Source organism: Vigna unguiculata, chromosome 9, assembly GCF_037176805.1.
Source record: "Vigna unguiculata cultivar grain cowpea cultivar isolate G323 ecotype 2 chromosome 9, ASM3717680v1, whole genome shotgun sequence".
In the NCBI taxonomy this organism is placed as follows: Eukaryota; Viridiplantae; Streptophyta; class Magnoliopsida; order Fabales; family Fabaceae; genus Vigna; species Vigna unguiculata.
Genome location: NC_140800.1, coordinates 25,983,657 through 26,004,766, shown reverse-complemented (window position 1 = coordinate 26,004,766; position 21,110 = coordinate 25,983,657). Strand labels below are relative to the sequence as shown.

The window sequence follows — 21,110 nt, the reverse complement described above, 5'->3', positions numbered from 1 at the left end:
GCTTGTCTAATCTTGCTAGAGTCTTGGAGAGATGTGAAGAAACTAACCTTGTTCTAAATTTTGAAAAATGTCATTTTATGGTGGAACAAGGTATAGTTTTAGGTCACGTTGTTTCCAAGAATGGTATATCTGTAGATCCTGCTAAAGTTGATATTATTTCACAATTGCCTTACCCCTCTTCTGTGAAAGAGGTTCGATCTTTTCTTGGACATGCAGGATTTTACAGGAGATTTATCAAGGACTTCAGCAAGATAGCCAACCCTCTCTCCAATTTGTTGCAAAAGGATATAGTATTTGACTTTGGAGAGAGGTGCAAAGATGCGTTTGATACATTGAAAAAGGTGCTTACCACCACTCCTATCATCCAGCCACCTGACTGGACATTACCGTTCGAGTTGATGTGTGATGCATCAAACTTTGCAGTAGGAGCGGTGCTTGCACAAAAAGATGGGAAGCTATCACATGTGATATATTATGCTTCCAGAACATTGGACACAGCGCAGGCTAACTACACCACGACTGAGAAGGAATTATTGGCTGTTGTGTTTGCCTTGGACAAATTCAGACCGTATATACTTGGTTCCAAGGTAATTGTTTATACTGATCATGCAGCATTAAAATTCCTTCTGAAGAAAGCAGATTCAAAACCAAGGTTGATCAGATGGATGCTACTGCTCCAAGAGTTTGACATTGAGATTCTAGACAAAAGTGGAGCACATAACTTAGTAGCCGATCATCTTAGCAGGATTGAAAATGGAGAAGATAACATTCCTATTAAGGATGACTTTCCTGATGAAGTCCTCCTAGCATTGACTGCTATGAAAGGTATGTTTCCTGAACCTTGGTTTGCTGACATTGTTAATTATTTGGTTGTTTCTGCTATTCCTCCTTCCTTCTCCAAATATGAAAGAATCAAGCTAAAAAGTGAGGCAAAGTACTATATCTGGGAAGATCCAATCTTATGGCGCATTGGTAGTGACCAAGTCATAAGGAGGTGTGTTCCAGATATCGAGATACCTCATGTGCTTGAGTTCTGCCATTCGTCTCCTTTTGGTGGACATTATGGCACACAAAGAACAGGTAGGAAGGTGTTGGATTGTGGATTATATTGGCCTACCATTTTTAAAGATGCACAGAGGGTATATGAAAATTGTGAGCAGTGCCAAAGGGCAGCCAGATCCATTACAAGAAGGGATGAAATGCCTCAACAACCCATGCTATATTGTGAGGTATTTGATATTTGGGGTATTGATTTTATGGGTCCTTTTCCTCCTTCTTTTGGGTTTTCTTATATTTTGCTTGCTGTAGACTATGTCTCCAAATGGGTGGAAGCCATAGCTACAAGGACTAATGATTCTCGAGTTGTTATGAGTTTTGTCAGGTCTAACATTTTCTGCAGATTTGGGATACCACGAGCCATCATCAGTGACCAGGGGACTCATTTCTGTAATAGGCTACTTGAGAACATGTTGAAGAAGTATGGGGTGACACATCGCATTGCTACACCATATCACCCCCAAACCAATGGGCAAGCAGAGATCTCTAACAGAGAGATTAAAAAGATACTAGAGAAAGTAGTGAAGCCTAGTCGAAAGGATTGGGCCACAAGATTGGATGAAGCACTTTGGGCACACAGGACAGCCTACAAAACACCTATAGGTATGTCACCTTTCAGGGTGGTTTTTGGAAAGGCTTGTCATCTACCTGTGGAGATTGAACATCGGGCCTATTGGGCCGTGAAAGCATGCAACTTGGATTTGGAAGAAGCAGGAAATGAGCGAAAACTTCAGTTGCAAGAACTAGAGGAGATTAGGCTTGCAGCCTATGAAAATTCAAAGTTCTACAAAGAGAAAACCAAGAAGTTCCATGACCAAAAGCTTGTGGCTAGAAAGGATTTCAAGGTAGGCCAGAAGGTGTTACTATACAAATCCAAGCTTGGTCACATGAGTGGTAAGTTGCGTTCTACTTGGGAAGGACCATACATTGTTACAGAAGTCTTCCCTTATGGAGCAGTGGAGATCAAGGAAGAATCTTCAGCAAGAACTTTTAAAGTTAATGGGCATCGTCTTCGGATATTCAATGAAAATCAAGATATGCTGAATAAGACGATGGATGGGATGAACTTGACTTCTCCCTCATACCTTCCACCTTGAGGAGGTAAGTACACTTCATACTTTTTCTTTGCATTTTATACATATTGAATACATTGAGGACAATGCATGGATAAAGTATGGGGGTGTGGGGAGATTTTCCCCTTTTTTCTGTTTTTGTTTTCTATTTGTTTTGTTTTTTCTTTTCTAATTTTGTTTTCTGTTTGTTTTTATAAAAAAAAAAAAAGGTTTTTGCTTTCAATAAAACATGTTGACATTGGATTTTTGGATTTGATTCACTAATTGGAACGATCATAATTCTGGAAAAATAAGAGTCATGTGCTATGAATGGATTGTTTCTGTGATTTACTAATTGAGTTGATTTGAGAGTTTCTGGAATAAATCTTTTGTGAAAGAGTTTTTGACCTTGTGAGTTTTGAGCTTTATTGTAAGGATGAACTACTGTGTGTCATTCCTATTTTTCTTGTGTGATTTGCTTATGTCTTGTTGATACTCAAATGTTTAGCTTGATTCTGTTGTTTTGCATCTTAGGTGAACATGCATGATTTGATATGACTGAGGCATTTCTTGTTTTAGCTACTTGGCCAAATAAGCTAACCATAACATTGATCCATTGGTAGCCCCTTGAGCTTAAACCTCTTTTTCTTGTTTTGAGCATATTACTAAACCTTAAAAAGAAAAAGACCATGTTTTTCCTTACCTTAGGGAGAAAGAAGGAGCTAGTGGATTATGTTGAGATTGGTTGAGGAATAAAGTGTGGGGGTGAGTATTTCCCCCACAAAGTTGTAAAAATGGCAAAAGGAAAATAATAGTTGATGACAGAGTGTTGAAATGAAAAATGATTGTTGTCTGAAAAAAAAAACAAAGAAAAAAAGGATTGTTTTTGAAACTATGCTCCATAACTCTTTCTTCCCTACTATTTCAAAAACACACAAATCCTAAAGTTTTTTTCCTACCTTTGCCTTGGCCTCATTATAACCTGTGAAAAGTCCTCATGATTTTTGAATGCATGTTTTCTGAAAGTTGTGAATATTAGAGTCCTAAGCATTGAGAGTATTTACTTGCATGGGTATTTTGAGTGAAAACACAAGCCAAAACACTTGAGCGAATCTTGGTGAGAAAATATACATTTGACTTGAGTGTTTCTCTTTCATATTTGATTATCTTGTAAACTCAAAAGATTAACTCATGTGTGAAAAACAGAATATTATCCATTTGTTTGTGCATGACAACATGATTTCTAGAAGATTGATCTGTTTCCATTTGTATTCATTTCTTTAATCCACTGAAAATATGGAATAAAAGACCTCAGAATAAAGTTTTGAAATTCTTCAATTTTGCCCAGGAGTGCAAAAGGATAAGTGTGGGTGTGTGATGAGTTCAAATTTTTGCCCTCATTTAATATTTAAATTTGGGGATTTAATTGAATTTTCTGTGCTTAAAGATTGATTTAATTAGGATTTGTGATTATTGGATTTATTGAGTAAGTTTGGTAAAAGTGGCGTAAAAATTGATTTTAGTTGCATAAAATATTATTGGATATTCTAAAGTTTGTTAATGCAACTGGAATTTATTTTTGGTCAATTAATAGTGCGATTTTGAAATATTCAAAGTTACAAAATAAGTCCAAAATCAAGAAATTCTGGAAAAAGAATAAATCAGGAGCTAAATGCACCCCCAAAATTTATTTGCACACTCCTCCCTCAAGTGGACCACAAAAACCTGTTCTGCACCCCCAGTTTTCACTAAGTTGCACCCCTCCTACTACTTAAACTCCACTCAACCAGATTATGCCATGTGGCAATCCCTACCTCTTAAAATTAGCCAACCAAAGCAAGCCACGTGGCAACAATCCTTGCACTAACAAGCTGTCTAATGGACGGCTGCCACGTCATCATCTTCATCTCCCAAAACCCTAACCCTAATTTTCTTCTCTCCTTCCACCACCATGGCAGCCGCCGCCGCACCTCCTCACCTCGCCGGCCACCACTGCACCACCAATCTGCTGTAACGCGCATCCAACCTGCACACCACGGCGCAACTACCTCCCTGCCGCACTCTTCGCCGGAATCTGCACCATTTTCGCAGCGCACACGAACCACCACCGCGCCTCCGTCTTCTCCGCACCTCCATTTCACGTCAAAATCCGACCACCACGATTCTGCAACACCATCTTCTCGCGCAACAGCAGCAGAGGAAACTTCCACCATCTCCTGCAGAAGCACCGCAACACCACCACAGATCGCGCGCTTCTCGCCGCAGTTCCGTCACCACTGCACCAGCCTCGAAGCCACCTTCAGATTCACGACCACCGTGCATCTTCTTCCTTCACGCATTGCAGCGCCGTCCACGCCACCATGAACGAGAACGAACCATGGCAGCCACCATTTTTGCACCAGCAGCGAACACCGTCCACGCGCACCAGCAGCGTCCACAAACCTCCACCACAACGCCTTCGTCGTCGGAGAAGGAGGAGCAGCCGCGCCGTCATCCACAAGCCTCCATGAAACCCTAAACGCAGCAAACCCTAGTCTGGAGAGAGAAAGTGCACTCTGCGCCACGTGTCAGCATCTGATAGGACAGTCAAACTGGTCAACTGGTCAACTCTGGTCAACTGGTCAAAGTCAGCAGTCAACTCTGGTCAAAACTGCAAATATGGTTAAATGAGAGGGGCAGAATTGGAAATTGGACAGAAATTAAGTTGCTAATTAATTAAATAAAAATAAAAGATTTTAGCAACTGATAGATAAAGCCCAAAGTCCAGTAGAAGCCTATATAAAGAGACTTAAGGGAGCAGAAGGACTTACATTTTACAACTTACAGCTTAGACACTTAGAACTCTCTGGTTTTGGCAGATACCGTCTCCACCACATCTCTCATTCTCTTCTTTTATTTTCTTTCTTTCATATCATCATGTATTCCATCAAAGCCATGGAGGACTAAGCTTTAAGGGTTGATTCCACTGTAATTTCTTAAATGGATTCTGAGGTTAGATGAATTTATATGTTTTGTTATTTTGATTATTGTTGTGGTTTTTGTTTATCTATGTCCTTTGCTTCTTAATTGAATAGAAAATAATGATCTTAAATCTACATGCATGCTAATCATATGAATTAAGAGGTTTTTAAATAAAATTGAGACTTTACTTTGATTTTGTTTAGGAACTTTCATTTGATTAAATAAGTTTTTGCCAATAATTGAGACTTTAATTTGATTAGAGGTAATTACTTTAACTAAAATTAGTCAAGACTTTACTTTGATTAATTAAGTTTTCTATTTGGTAAAGAAACAAAGGAATAGACATGATTAGGCATAGTAAAATTAATTGAGACTGTACTTTGATTGAATTTACTATGGACAATCTAACAATTCTCACTTTTAATTGAGACTGTACTTTGATTAAAAGTGAGGATGCCAACAAATGAATTGAGTCTTTACATTGATTTATTTGTAAATCAACAACAATAATTAATTTAACAATAATCTCTAGATAACCAATGAAGAATCTTATTTAGAAAAAGCAGTGGAATTGACCTATTTACTATTACTGTATTTACAATCTTCCGTGTCATTTTCTTTGCATATCAAAACCTCCCTATTTTTATAGTTGCTAGTTTTAAATTGCATTTTTGAGAATCAAATATTTGAGATCAATTCCGTATTCGTTGTGAGACGACTCAGGGTTATCTTAACCCTAACTATTTTGTTCACTACTAACTGACAATAATGAAGTTGCTAAAGTAGTGGTAATTTGATCGCCTAACGACAGCGATATCAGTAAGTAAATAATATTTTTTTTTGTATTACCTAGTAAATGAAAGGTTTATGCTATTAAACACTTAAATTGAGAGTATTAAACATTCTCATGTGAAAGAAAAATATATAATAAATAAAAATATAAAAAATAATAGAAATATTCAAATGTGAAACATACAATTTTTTTAATTGCCATACATCATTTTAACATAATTACATAAAGGTTATGATAAGATGAAAAATATATTGGAGATGCAAATGAATTTCATGTCAAACAAAATAATTAGAAGAAATAAAAAATAGAAAAAAAAAATATATATATATATATATATATATATATATATATATATATATAGGGTTACTTAGTTAATTGTGAATATTTAATTAATTTAAATGGAGCCAGAGATATGGTGGGGACGAGTATTATGGCGGGGATATGTACATCCTCATACCTAATTGACCAATTGAAAAAGTCAGGAATTTCCCATACCTATGCCAAGTCAATGCGGGGATTCCTTCTCAAAACGAGGACGAATTCAGACAGTACTCACGGGACATATTTATTTGCCATATCTAGCTATAAGTAATTTTTTTTCAAAGAAGTACTATACAAGAGAAGTTTACTTTTTAAATTACTAATTTAATAACATTACTTTGTAACTCTGATTAAATCACTTTGAATTTCTTTAATATTTATTAGGAAGTATTTTAAAAATAGTAAATGTTCCGATCCCGACAGCCATTGGTAGGAACTGGAAAAAAGTGAAAAATTCAAATTGTTTCTTTCTTTAGTTCTTTCAAAATGGGGTTGAAAAAGAAAAGTGGATTTTTCGTGGAACTAAAAAGATACTGTGTTCCTGAGGTAGGTATTGTCCACTTTGGAGCAGTACGAAGCTCCGTCACGGTTTTTGTCCTTAAAAAAGGTCTCAGAGGGTGAAGGGAGGTAGGAATATTTAAAGTGCGTTAAGACTCTTAAGCAATGTGAGACTTTTAAAGTGCGTTAAGACTCTTAAGCAATGTGAGACTTATTGGGTGTACCGGAACCGTAATTTATAAATTAATGTATAATATTTTATTGAAAATCAGGATATAATATTAAAATCTTCAAATTTGAAAAGAAAATATACTATTAAATCCTTAATCAATTAAAACATTTGAAAAAGAAAAAAAATGACAAGAAACATTAAATCTTCCTGTGTTGTGTTATAATTTGTCAAAAATATTGAATATGAAAAGATTACACTGGGGGACGAAGATATTAATTGAAACAATTTCACGTTATATGTTCACGGCGTATTTGTTTTGGTGTGACTTTGTAACGTACTTCTAATGTATCTCTTACATTAATTGAAAATCAATACATATTCATAGTATTATATTTTATTTTTTGTAATAAAACTATCGACTCTTATTTATTTGATCGATTATATCATTTATAAAAAAAATGATATTTTAACACATTTGATCTCACTATTTTTTGATAACTTTATTATAATAATATACTAATATGATGTTTAAAGTTGTTTTGTTCATTAAAATATTTATGTTATTAAATTATTATAATAAGTTGTCAACAAGTTATATTTAAGATAGAAGGTATGAAAATATCATAATTTTGTTTTTTGGTAAAACAAAACTAATCACGATCAATATTAAAACTTAATTAGCAAAAAATATTAAAATTCATGTGTCAACATTAGTTAGAACCTTTAACCAAAAAACAAAAAGACATTACCGGTTCTTTCAGTTACTACAAGCCAGTGGTAAAATTTAATTTCGGTCATTAATCATACTGTTGTACTGTACACATTCCACATTTAATTTTAATTTTTTAAAAGTTTTATGAGAATTAAATGATAAATTTAGAATACTATTAGTATCTATTTTTTATACACTAATAAAAGTTATAATACATCACTTGATCAAAATGACGCAAAGAACAAATAATAAACATAATAATAAAATTTTAACATAGATCTTGTATCTGTTGGACCACAATATATGTTGGATGGTGGTAAAAAAATATTCATGGCAATTACATTAAATTTTTATATTGTAGTAAATAAAAATTATTTATACAATTATAGTGAAAAAATTAAAGTATGATTGTAATGAGTTAGAAAATAAAAAATAATTAGATAAAATTTATCGAAATAGTATTCTACATGATGAAAATAAACAAAAATAAAAATATTAAAAAATTAACAAATGTGTGTCTTATAAACAATTTGAAGACTATTGGAAGGAATTGCACAAAGAAAAATAAATGTATAATTAAGGGTATGATAAGACGAAAAATATCTTAGAGATCTAAGAAAACTTTTCAAATATCAACGATTGAGAAATAACAAAAATTGTTTTAGCGAAATAAAATAGTTCTTCAAATGAAACAAAAATTAATAATAATAAGTAAAGATTTTTTTTATATTACCTAGTAAATGAAATGTTTATGCTATTAAACACTTAAATTAAGAGTATTAAATATTCTCATGTGAAAGAAAAATATAGAATAAATAAAAATATTAAAAAATAATAGAAATATTCAAATCTTAGACATAAATTTTTTTTAATTGACATACATCATTTTAACATAATTACATAAAAGTTATGATAAGATAAAAAATATATTGGAGATGCGAATGAGTTTCATGACAAACCAAATATTTAGAAGAAATAAAAAATAGAAAGAATATATATATATATATATATATATATATATATATATATATATATATATATATAGGGTTACTTAATTAATTATGAATATTTTAATGATTTAAATGAGGATGGAGATATGGCGGGGACGGGTATTATGGCGGGTATATATTCATCCCCATCCCCATACCCATACCCAATTGAAAAAATCGGGGATTCCCCATACCCACACCCATACCCAGTCAATGCGGGGATTCCCCGTCAAAACGGGGACGGGTTCGGACAATACCCACGGGAACGAGTTTATTTGCCATCTCTACACCAGATGTAAGGATACCAAAAATATTCATGTTCACGGATAGTGAATATTTTAATACCCATCTATAAACAGATCGGGTGTGAGTACCATACTATTTCTACCGGTGGGTATCAGTTACCCACAAAAACTTAAAATTAAAATTTAATTTTTATTTTATGAGGTTAAATTAATTTTTTTTAATTTAATGTATATTATCTTTTATATATTTTAGTAATTTAATTTAGATTTTATTTACAAGTTTATAAAATATATATTTTTTAAATATTCAAGGGTAAAAAATCGCAAATTTTCTGTATGCGGATATCCAACGGATAAACGAGTCCGGTTGCATATAAGATTGCGGATAGACATTATCTTTATTTGACCGGACTCGGTACCATTTCTATCTAGCTACCTAAGAGGGAAGATTGAAAAAAAAATGCATTGGAAAGAAAAAATTAATAAAACAAACCGACACATGGTTAAAATTAGCTAAAAAATGTGCATCTTTATGTTTTATTTCTTTTTATGAGTAAAGAAACTAAAAGTTAGTTAAAAATGTTAAGAAAATGTATTAAAATTGTAACAATGTTGTAAAAAGGACAGTCATAATCATATAATAAAAATACCAAAAGCAGTAAAAATATTGGTGTATAATAGAGAATAGTTACAAAATACAGTCTCATTATTAATTACTTGGAGAAATAGGCATTCATGCATGTGAATGTGCGTCACATTTCTATTAAAATAACATAATTTTATATAGTATAAAAAACGGTTTAGACAAAAGTGAAAATTAAGAGATTATTTTTTAGTTGAGGAGTTATCTAATTATTTTTAGATAAATATTATGTCATTATCTATTTTTCACATAATAAAATTATCATAATTTAATAAAGAACGAAATTTCGTATTGAAAAATTGATACATTGTTTTAAATGTAAAAGGTGTAGATGATAGAATAATTATATGATTAAAAGCATTTTAATCTTTATAAGTACCGTAGCGTATTACATAATGGAAACTACCAACATAGTTGATAGCAGCATAAAATATTAAAAATAAAAGTAAACATATTTTTTCTTTTTTATTAACAAACGTTAGTCGTTAGTTTTTAATTAGAAAGATACTTGAATCTATAATTGTTTTCTATTTTTTATAAATCTATTAAATCAATTTTATTTCTCTAAATTGATAGCTAAGAGATCAATTCCATAAATCCAAAATATAAAAAGGTTGTATGTAATAAAAAATTGTCAGTTAAATATTTTTTTTATGCTTTCATATTTGAAAAATTAAAATTTATATATGTTCCAAACTTTAATATTAAATAGATACATTTTTTTTAATTCTTTTATGTGTAAAAAATTATTTTAGGATAATGTTTGAACTGATAAAATATTTTACCAAAACATGTTAAAGTTGGGAACATTATATGAATTTAGCTTGAAACATATTTAACTAAAAATTAATTACAGTAAGAATCTCGTTATTAATTGTTATTAATGGGTAGTGATGATATATTTGTAAGAAGCCACATGCTAAATGCAGAGAGTACCGAGGAGTGGAATAACTTGCTCACATTCAGGGACAGCGGGGATCACCAACCTTATCAATAGTCTTTTTAGCTTCGAAATCCTAAACTGACAGTGACTTCTTCGTACTTTAGTTATCTAACGTCCATCTATAGGAATCAGTGGGATCAGAACAAACGACAATAACAGCGACAAAGATTGCGGAGATCCTCATCGCCATTATTATAAATAAACAACATTCCCTTAGACTTACATCAGTTCATTAAGAGTGTTCTTGATTTAGTCCATGGAGAACAGTACTGGATTGTGTGTGTTATGGGTTATACTATTGTTGGGATCTGCCATTTCCTCAGAATCTAAGTATATAAGGTATAACACAACGACAACCATTGACCCTGGCAAGATCAACGTTCACTTGGTCCCTCACACTCACGACGATGTTGGCTGGTTGAAGACCATAGACCAGTATTATGTTGGTTCCAACAACTCAATTCAGGTCATTCTCGATCTCACTCCCACACATACATGCTGTCTCTCAGTTACATTCAATGTTTTCATGTGTGGTTTGTTTTCACTTTTTGGGGGCAGGGAGCATGCGTTCAGAACGTGCTCGATTCCCTGGTACCCGCATTGTTGGCTGACAAGAATCGCAAGTTCATTTATGTTGAACAGGTAAGTGTTAGAATATCTCACATTGAGTGAAGATAAGTGGTGTTTTGTATTTGAGTTAGTCCTTTATAAGTCGTTGTTCTCTGCTCGTGTTGTATTGCAGGCATTTTTTCAGCGATGGTGGAGAGAACAAAATGATGATATTCGGAACATAGTCAAGGGGCTGGTCAAATCTGGTCAATTGGAGTTCATGTATTCACTTATCTTCTATCTTAGTTTGTAGAAAGTGTGGATTTGAAAGATTCACAAGCAGTCTACTTATCCACCTTCACGCCCACTAATAACTGAATGAAGCACCTTTTTCTTTTTTTTTTATTATTGGAAGTCAATGAAAATTGATCATGATGAATGTTCTTCGGCTTTAATGTATTAATTTCGATGGCATTACGTTAAGTGCTAAGGTTATGGGTTGCAGAAATGGAGGTTATTGTATGCATGATGAGGCTGCTACTCATTACATTGACATGATTGATCAGACAACTCTTGGACATCAATTTCTCAAAGAAGAATTTGGAGTGACTCCGAGAATAGGGTGGCAGATTGATCCATTTGGACATTCTGCTGTTCAGGCCTACTTGTTGGGGGCAGAGGTAACATTAATTTTGCTGGGGAAAATGAGATCGAAGTATTTTTACAAACACATTTTTTTTTTCTGTACATTGCTAGTTGTTTCTTAAGCTGTTAAGCATAACTCTTGTTGGCATAGGTTGGGTTTGACTCCCTATTCTTTGCACGGATTGACTATCAAGACAGAGCAAAGAGAAAAGATGAAAAAACTCTTGAAGTTGTGTGGCGGGGCTCTAAGAGCTTTGGTTCATCATCACAGGTGAGTAACCCAAACCGGTTTATGTTTATAACTTATATCGATTTTGCATAGGGCAATAACAACAAAACCATATTTTTCTTCTGTTGGATTCACTACATTCTCCCCAAGTAGGCTTTTACTAACGGATCCTTAAAATTGTTCATGGGATACAGATATTTTCTGGTGCGTTCCCTGAGAATTATGAACCTCCCAGTAATTTCTACTACGAAGTAAATGACGATTCTCCCATTGTTCAGGTGAAAATCAAAGTCAAATACTTCTGTAGGGCCATTTCTTTTTTCTGTTTCTGGAAGTGTGCTAAGTAAACTTCTTTTTCCCTTGAAGGATGATGTCAATTTATTCGACTACAATGTCCCAGAAAGAGTAAACGAGTTTGTTGCAGCAGCAATGTCACAGGTATGAAATGTATCTTAAGAACGGATGACTGGTTCTTCTCTCTGCAATTTGCTTTTAAAATGTTTACCGTACACGATTTAAGTGTCCGAAATTCTGAGAAATGAAAATATAGATTCTCCAAATGGAAAATGATTAGAAGTTTGTCAGTTGCACTTAAAAGTGATTTGAGTGAACATTGCTTATAATGTCCTGTTTCAGGCCAATATTACGCGCACAAATCATATAATGTGGACAATGGGGACAGATTTCAAGTACCAATATGCGCAGAGCTGGTTTCGGCAATTGGATAAGTTTATTCACTACGTTAATCAAGTTACTTATCTTCAACTCCTTTGTTAATCGACAATTTTCTTTTATGTTTACTTGATTATTGTCTTTATATGATTCATTAGGCTGCCTAGTTTTCCATCTGCTCATGAATTTAAATGAAACTAAGCTTAGTGGTTTGACATACTAATGGGAGAACTGACTCATGCTTGTTTAGGATGGTCGGGTGCATGCCTTATACTCAACCCCATCCATATACACTGATGCCAAACATGCTACAAATGAGGCATGGCCAATCAAGACTGATGACTACTTTCCGTGAGTTCTCAATGATGTTCAGGAAGAAGCTGCAATTGTAACTTATTCCTGCAATTGCGTATTAGGGTTCCTCTTCGTTCTTCTAACTTGTTATTTCATTTCTGGATCATCAATTTATTAGGTACGCAGATCGTGTGAACGCATATTGGACGGGGTATTTTACAAGCAGGCCTGCTCTCAAAGGTTATGTCAGACTGATAAGTGGATACTACTTGGTAAGGCTTCTCATTATTGTCAATTGAAGCAATCAAGTATTTGATTAAATGCTTTTTTTTTTTTTTTTTCTGAAAGTGGTGTGATCAGGAGCATTATAATTCAACCGGCATATTTTGAAAAGTTATCAAAATTCTAAATTGGCCTCTTCTTGATTGGTATTAAATCTTGAAACAGGCAGCAAGGCAGTTGGAGTATTTCAAAGGGAAGAGTGCCTTAGGTCCAAACACTGATTCATTGGCTGAAGCTTTGGCTATTGCTCAGCATCATGATGCAGTATCTGGCACAGAAAAGCAGCATGTTGCTAATGATTATGCTAAACGGCTTTCAATAGGTTATACAGAGGTGATAAAATTGTCTATATCTGTTCTCTTAGAACTTTATTATTTACAATCTCAAAATGATTTTTCTTTTCAATGTTTTGTTCAGGCTGAGAAAGTTGTGGCAGAATCACTTGCTTGTTTGACAGAGGGAGCAACCAAAACGGGATGTAAGAACCCAGAGACTAAATTTCAACAGGCAAGTAGTGATGTTCTTTGTTCAACAACTGTGAGATGTTGATTACTAGTCTTCACAATCTTAAGGCACATGGATAATCTTTCTTCTTGATGTTCATTTCTTTGTGCACAACGAGAAACTACTAAGTCAGAAGTTTACAATTCATAACCATCACAAAGGCTGTAGTTGGAGCGAAAAGTTGTGTTATGTTTGAAACAGCTGAAAAAATATTAACATGTTTTAATTTTCAAGAAGCAAAGTTTCGAATACTTGATAATGAGGCTGAGTTGTCTCTTCTGTCTTGTTATTACAGTGTCCACTTCTGAACATAAGTTACTGTCCTTCATCAGAAATCGACTTCTCCAATGGGAAAAACCTGGTTTGGACTGATGACATCTAATCTGTTGCTTATTAGAACACAGAATTTTATCAATTACGACTTTTCTAATACATTGCTTCATGTAGGAGGTTGTTATTTACAATCCTCTGGGATGGAAAAGAGAAGATATCATAAGGATTCCCGTGAGTTTACTATCTATGAGCCTATCTGCTCCATGCATAAGCATTTGTCTATGTGCCAATTGATGCCTTCTAGTTGAAGCGTTGTAATTTGTAATACATTTTTTCTTGTCTAGCGTTATTATATACCTTGCTTATCCACACGAATGAAGAAATGTTTTGAACATAGGAAAAATCATGTTTCACATTATTTGCCTATCAAATCTGTCTTAGGTTGTCAATGAAAACGTTGGTGTTCGGGATTCCAGCGGGAAAAAAGTCCAATCCCAGTTGGTGCCAATACCTGATTTTTTTCTTGGTTTAAGAAACTATCACATTGTGGCATACTTGGGAGTGTCTCCAACTGTGAAACCCAAATACTGGCTTGCTTTTCCAGCAACTGTTCCCCCACTTGGTTTTAGCACTTACTATGTATCCTATGCCAAAAATGAAGGTTAGTCTTGAATTCTTTATTCCCCTCCTGAAAATTGTGCTATCATTATTGCAAATACAAGAGCAAACTATAAATTCTGTGGGAGACTTTATTCTTTCCTGAAGCAGAAAATTTGCAATTGCATCGCAGCTACTATTTCAGATAGACATGCATCTCACAAGTCAAAGAATGGAAGTGATGTAATTACGGTGGGTCCAGAAAACTTGAAATTAACCTATTCTGAGAAGAAAGGGAAACTTACTGAATATATCAACAGCAGAAGCAAGGTTTGTGATTTGGATGTCACATCACTAAGGTTGTGTATTGTATAACGTTTACACGACATGCATTCTAAATTTCTGTTCACAATGAAAAAGGTGGAAGAATCCCTAGAGCAGACATATAAATTTTACGCCGGCAAAGGAGTTGATGAAAGTGAAACTGTTCCTCAGGTGATAACATTTTTTCCGTACACAGATTTGAATTGATTATGATTAGTTATGCCAAGCAATTGATTTAATTGTTGTGAATTGTTGAAAGGCATCTGGAGCATATATTTTTAGACCTGATGGTTCACCATCTCCCATCAATTCCAAGAGGAAGAAGGTGAAGTTATCTACTTAAAAATTTACAATCAATTAGCGACGTTTAGTGGTAATTGCAAGAACTTACTTAGTTGGTTTTCATTTGAAAACTTTCAGTCTCCTCTCTTAGTTTTTCGGGGACCAATTGTGCATGAAGTGCATCAGCAGATTCATTCATGGATTTACCAGGTACCATATGACATTATTTTTTTGACATATATGATGTATATAAAAGAAAGAAAGAAAGAAAAAGACATAAAATAAGCAGAGTCAGATGTCACCAACTTTTCTCATATATGTCCTTGGGCAATGACATCAGAAGTAAGTGACGCATTCTTTTTCTTTAACAAAGAAAGGATCATGCTTCACAACTTTTTTGATTCTTTTAAATATCAATGTGTGGTCTAGATCAGTGCAGTGATCGAGTAGTTTAGGTATATCTTACTTTTTTTCTTTATTTAAAATGTGACTTTTATCCATAATTTATTTATTTATTTTTAATAAATTTTCTTAATTTTATCAAAATATATATATATATATATATATATATATATATAGTATTTAATAATTATTTTAATCCCATATGTTAATCTGCAAACAGAATATGTACTCATGTGTAGAGTTCTGAATTTTAGATGAATAAAATTAAAAATTTTAGACTATTATACTTTTATAATTAGGCAAATAATTTAAAAAAAAATACTTTTATCGGTTTCAATTAAGTGTTACATATTTTGACCATTAAAATGTTAAGTTTATATATATATATATATATATATATATATATATATATATATATATATATTCTGAATAGAAATTAGTCATTATAAAAGTAAGTCATACTTTTGTATCAATAGTTTATTAAAAAAATTATATACAAAATTATAAACACGTTAAATCCAATCACCACCATTGTCAATTTATTGGCAGAGTAGTCTCTTTAAAAAACAACTTTTATAACCTTTGTTAAAAGCACTTTAAAGTGGCACACTTTGTCTCTTTATATATATAAAGCTAATTTTTTGAGTTTATAAAATTTATATTTGATTAATTGATTTCAATCTTAAATTTAAGTTTATTTATTTAATCAGACAAAGTAACTTAATAAAATATATAAGGAGGTAAATCTAATTAATTTAAAATTACTTCAAATCATTTACCATTTAATTCTATTATTAGTATGTGATAGTACATGAAAAATAAGATGATTGTCTAGAAATGGAACAAAAGGTGAAAAGTTTGTAAAGTGAGAAAATTAAGTGTAAAAGGAAATAAGGAGCATGTGGGATAAGTTATCCACACATCAACCATTTATCGTATGTATCATTGGCAAACGTAAAGGAATCACAAGAACATAAAAGGTTGAGTTTTCAATCTCTTTTTTAGAAAGAAAAATTAGAGTTTACCACTATCTTGCTTCTTTCAAACATCAATGGTGGTAAGAAAAATGACACTAACATGATTTTTAACACATTCAAGTTATTAAAATAGTGTAATCATAAAGATTCATAGAGTTCAATATTTGACCATGGCTTAATTGAACAGACCACTAGACTGTACAAGGGCAAAGAACATGCTGAGGTTGAGTTTATTGTAAGTAATTTTTTTTGCCTCCAAATTTCTTGAGTAGGGTTTCCAAAACCTTATTCTCTTGGAGCCATTAATCATAACAAAGCTATTTTTACATCAGGTTGGACCTATACCCATTGATGATGGAGTTGGCAAGGAAATAGCAACCGAGATTAAAACAAATTTGGCAAGCAACAAAACCTTCTATACTGATTCCAATGGACGTGATTTCATTGAACGTGTAAGTCAAACAGATTGAACGTTTTTTAGTTGTAGCAATGGTTTTCCATATCAAAGCCCTAATAAATTGTTACAAATTTATAATGACTTACATTACAGGTTCGAGACTACAGAAAAGATTGGCACTTGGAAGTGAATCAACCTGTTGCTGGAAATTATTACCCAGTATGTTCTGTTGAACCATGTGTGTTAGAAGATGCTACATTTATTATACACATCATGAAGACACAATCTATGAAGTTGTTGATTAATGGAATCTAGTTTCATGTTTCAGATCAACCTTGGGATTTACCTGAAAGATAAAAGAAAAGAGTTTTCTATTTTGGTAGATAGAGCAGTGGGGGGCTCCAGCATCATGGATGGACAACTGGAACTAATGGTTCATAGGTTTGTGATGTTTGTTTAATCTCAAACCTCCTATGTTTCATTCCATATTCTCTACCAATCAAACTCCACCATTCCCATTTTCTCCCCTTTGTATAGGAGGTTACTTCAGGATGATTCCAGAGGAGTTGCAGAGGCACTGAATGAAACAGTTTGCATCCATAATACATGCACAGGGTTAAGTGTAAGTTAATCATATATAAGTTGGTTTTACCCTGTGGCTCATTCATCACATACAATAAATTTTGCAGGTGCTAGGGAAATACTATTTCAGAATTGATCCTGTAGGAGAGGGTGCTAGATGGCGTCGATCATTTGGTCAGGAGATATACTCACCCTTACTTTTAGCCTTCACAGAGGTGATCAAAAAATGGTTGTCAGAAAGTGTTTGATAATTTTGTCAGCTGAACTTGTAACTCCCTACTCATGAATATCTCCTTCATTTTTTCACATATTTTCTAGAGTGACGCTCACCGGGGAGAATCTCATGTCACAACCTTCTCGGGCATAGATTCTTCGTACAACTTACCGGATAACGTTGCAATAATAACCCTCCAGGTGCATGTCTTTCATTTCATCAAATATTTGTTCAAAAAAGGTTTGTTTCTTTTTTTTTTTGTTCACTTCTAATGCTAAGCCATCTTCTGGAACTCTGCAGGATGTGGGTGATGGAAAAGTTCTCCTTCGGTTGGCACACTTATACGAGGTATATTCTCTTCAGCTTCTGTCTACTTGGCACACTTATATCATATTACATCTGAGATGAATCTATTTCTCTTATGTTTTTCAACACACTGAATTCTTACTCTGTCATATGCAAGATTGAGGAGGACAAGTATCTTTCCGTTAAGGCAATTGTAGAACTGAAGAAGGTGTTTTTCCCCAAACAGGTAGGGAAAGATGACAACTAAATATTCTTTTGATGGGTAGTTGTTTTTAGCATGTGATCGTCTAAGGTGGTTCATGTGCCACAATTTCTTTGTGTTTCAGATAAGGAAAATAACTGAAGTGAGCTTATCAGCTAATCAAGAAAGAGCAGAAATGGAGAGGAAGAGATTGGTTTGGCAAGTAAAAGGGTCACCTGGAGAATCTAAGGTTTGGAGGGGAGGACCAGTAAATCCAGAAAATCAAATTGTAGAACTTGCTCCCATGGAAATTCGGACTTTTCTTATCAGTTTTAGGCCTTAAGAGTCCACCAGTACAATTACTGAAGAATAACTAAGTAAGAAATTGTATCAGATTTTAGATGTTTCTAAACATCATGTAAGCCAGAAAATAAGAAATATGTTTACCGTTTGTTTCGCTAAAGGTGTATGGACGCATGCTCATTGCCAATAGTGGATTTGCTCCTATCCTTTTCCTTTCACATCTAACCTATTTTTTTATAATACTTTTTTCTTTTCATATATTTATAATTAATTTAGGCAAATCAATTTCATGTCACGTTTTACTTATATTTCCACTATAGTAACACCCAAATTTTCGTGTAAGTGTGAAACAACATTACTAATACGCATGAAAATAATACATAAGTTAATAAAATATTAAAAAATGTGTTCTCATGAACGTTGTGTTCTAATTTAATAAATTGTTAAAAATAATAAACAAACATTTTAGTGATTATACCTATAGGGCCATACGACTATAGGGCATACGACTAAGGACATGTAAATTCTCTTTGCAAAAAAGCACAAACCACAAAACCAACATCCGAGAACCTATAAGCTGCTTAGCAATCTTTAATGTGCAAATACATCAAGATTAGAGGTTGACAGAGTACTCGTCCTCGTTCCCTAAGAGCCCCCTAAGAGCCAGCATCTGAGAAATTGTATGGTCGCTTGACAGTCTTTAAAGTGCAAGCACATCAAGATTGGGAAATGATGTACTATCTGTCCTCGTCCCTTAAGGTAAACAGTCCTCAGAAGGAACCCTCAAGAAAGGTAAGAGACTGCTAGTCCTCATTCCAGACAAAGGACTAGTTGACCTCAACTTGCACAAGGGACTACTCGTCCTCTCCTCCTAGGACACAAGGAACTTAGGGATTGCCACTAAGCTCATCTGCCCATCTTATCTATCTAGAGAGATCCTCCAGGTACACGGTCTAGCCAGGTACATGTCGGTCCAATAAGACGACATGTACTCAAATTGGCTAAATAACCAAGTCAATCTAATCACGTTAAAGGAACATAACCTCGGATTACACAAACAAGATTAGTAGGTAATTAAGATTACCAAATCCAAGCCCAACCAGGTAAGGCCCATAAACCCTACTATAAAAGACACATTTTACGAAGTATATGCTTATGTTATTTCTTCTAACAATTGATCCAAGCATCTTGAACTGACTTTAGCATCAAAGTGTCTTTTGCAGGCACCCCATCATCCTGCGCTCAAGAGCTGAGGACGAGATACCTTTGAAGTGAAGACTTTGGAGCCTGAGAAGATCACCTAGGAGACTTCGCAGGATATATATTGTCCTTGTAAGAATAGTGATTTTTATAGAAAATTGTGTATCAATATGGTGTCGTTTAATATTTTATCTAAAAATTCAATTGAGACGAGAGGAAGATTAAAATACAAATAAAAATTAACTAGTGTAACATCTATACTTAACAATTACATCATATTAATCATTTAAAGAAACATGTATATATAATAATAATAATAATAATAATAATAATAATAACAATAATAATAACAACAACAATAATAATAATAATAGAACCATTTTTTCTCAACTCAACACTGCACAATTCTGTCAACACACACAAATTAGCCCAATTGACTATCAATTATATTTTATTTTATTTTTTAAATTAAAAATAAAATCGGGCTAGCAGGTTGACACAGGCTGATTAAAATTTCAACCGGTCTACCTTTTTCTTGACAGGGTGGCTCGCCAGCTCGTTGGGCATGACCCCATGTTGACACCTTTACCTCTCTCACATACTGACACACATGCTAGGAAACTAATTCCTCCTTTGATGAAATGATAAATTATTGTGACTAATCAAACAATTCTTTTTCCACATTATAAGCTACGTCAAAGGATCCTTTGTTAACTCTCATCACCTAACATCTTCCTTTATGTGAGTCCAATATTTATAGAGTAATGATAGCCTCATTCTTAGAATCCCCATTTAATATACAACCTACAACTAGTCACTGTAGTATTTCTCCTTGACAGTAATTACATTCACATCATACATATAGCAAAGCAATAACACACAATAAATTATATCATATGTCATGACTTTATTTGACAACTTAGTGAGACAAAACCCATTTTCAAAGAAAATTAGTGAGGAATATCTTATCGATGCATTACACCAACTTCTTGACATCATATTTGAAGAGTCATTGGTGGTTGATAACTCAATTTCTATATTCTCATATTTATTACATTCAATTAGAATCTTTGTTTCTTGTATATTTTATCTTTAGATTAGTTTATCAACTTTTAGGAATTTTAGGAGCTGCAACACCGCCCAACGTCATTTTATTCGAGCTAGGCGCACTTTATAATTATGTTCTCTATGTTGGTTCTAACCAACATCGTTTGATTGGTGTCCGACGTAACCAAAAGGATTTGCTATTTTACCGTCCCGTGCACACAAAGTAGGGCTCAACGCAACCTAAAAACGCAGGATTTTCATCTTTGATCTTTGCTAACTGTTTTACTCATAATTCTCTCTACATGTGTCCAATTGAGTTGATTCTCTATTTCATTGCTTCCCACTTATTTGTGTGCAACTATTTTAACTTTCTCTAGTTTAGTTGCTTTAACTTTCGCACCTTTAAGCTTGGTAAATTGTTGAGTTTAACTTCTTTAACCCCCCCATTCCGATTTCTGGTGTGTT

The 21,110-nt window shown here is 33.6% G+C and overlaps 1 protein-coding gene across 1 annotated transcript; it reads left to right on the top strand.

Moving 5' to 3' along the window:
- The first annotated feature begins 10,487 nt into the window (after positions 1-10,487).
- LOC114195933 (putative alpha-mannosidase At5g13980) lies at positions 10,488-18,616 on the top strand. Its single transcript, XM_085667024.1, has 29 exons — positions 10,488-10,851; positions 10,944-11,027; positions 11,128-11,216; positions 11,440-11,614; positions 11,731-11,850; positions 12,003-12,086; positions 12,175-12,246; positions 12,445-12,558; positions 12,731-12,831; positions 12,953-13,046; positions 13,222-13,389; positions 13,474-13,563; positions 13,856-13,921; positions 14,008-14,064; positions 14,275-14,494; positions 14,624-14,760; positions 14,851-14,925; positions 15,014-15,079; positions 15,175-15,246; positions 16,603-16,650; positions 16,748-16,867; positions 16,966-17,031; positions 17,141-17,253; positions 17,350-17,434; positions 17,502-17,609; positions 17,713-17,808; positions 17,909-17,956; positions 18,072-18,140; positions 18,241-18,616. The coding sequence occupies exons 1-29, from the start codon at positions 10,642-10,644 to the stop codon at positions 18,436-18,438; spliced, it is 3,045 nt and encodes a 1,014-aa protein (XP_085523150.1). The 5' UTR covers positions 10,488-10,641; the 3' UTR covers positions 18,439-18,616.
- The last annotated feature ends 2,494 nt before the right edge of the window (positions 18,617-21,110 follow it).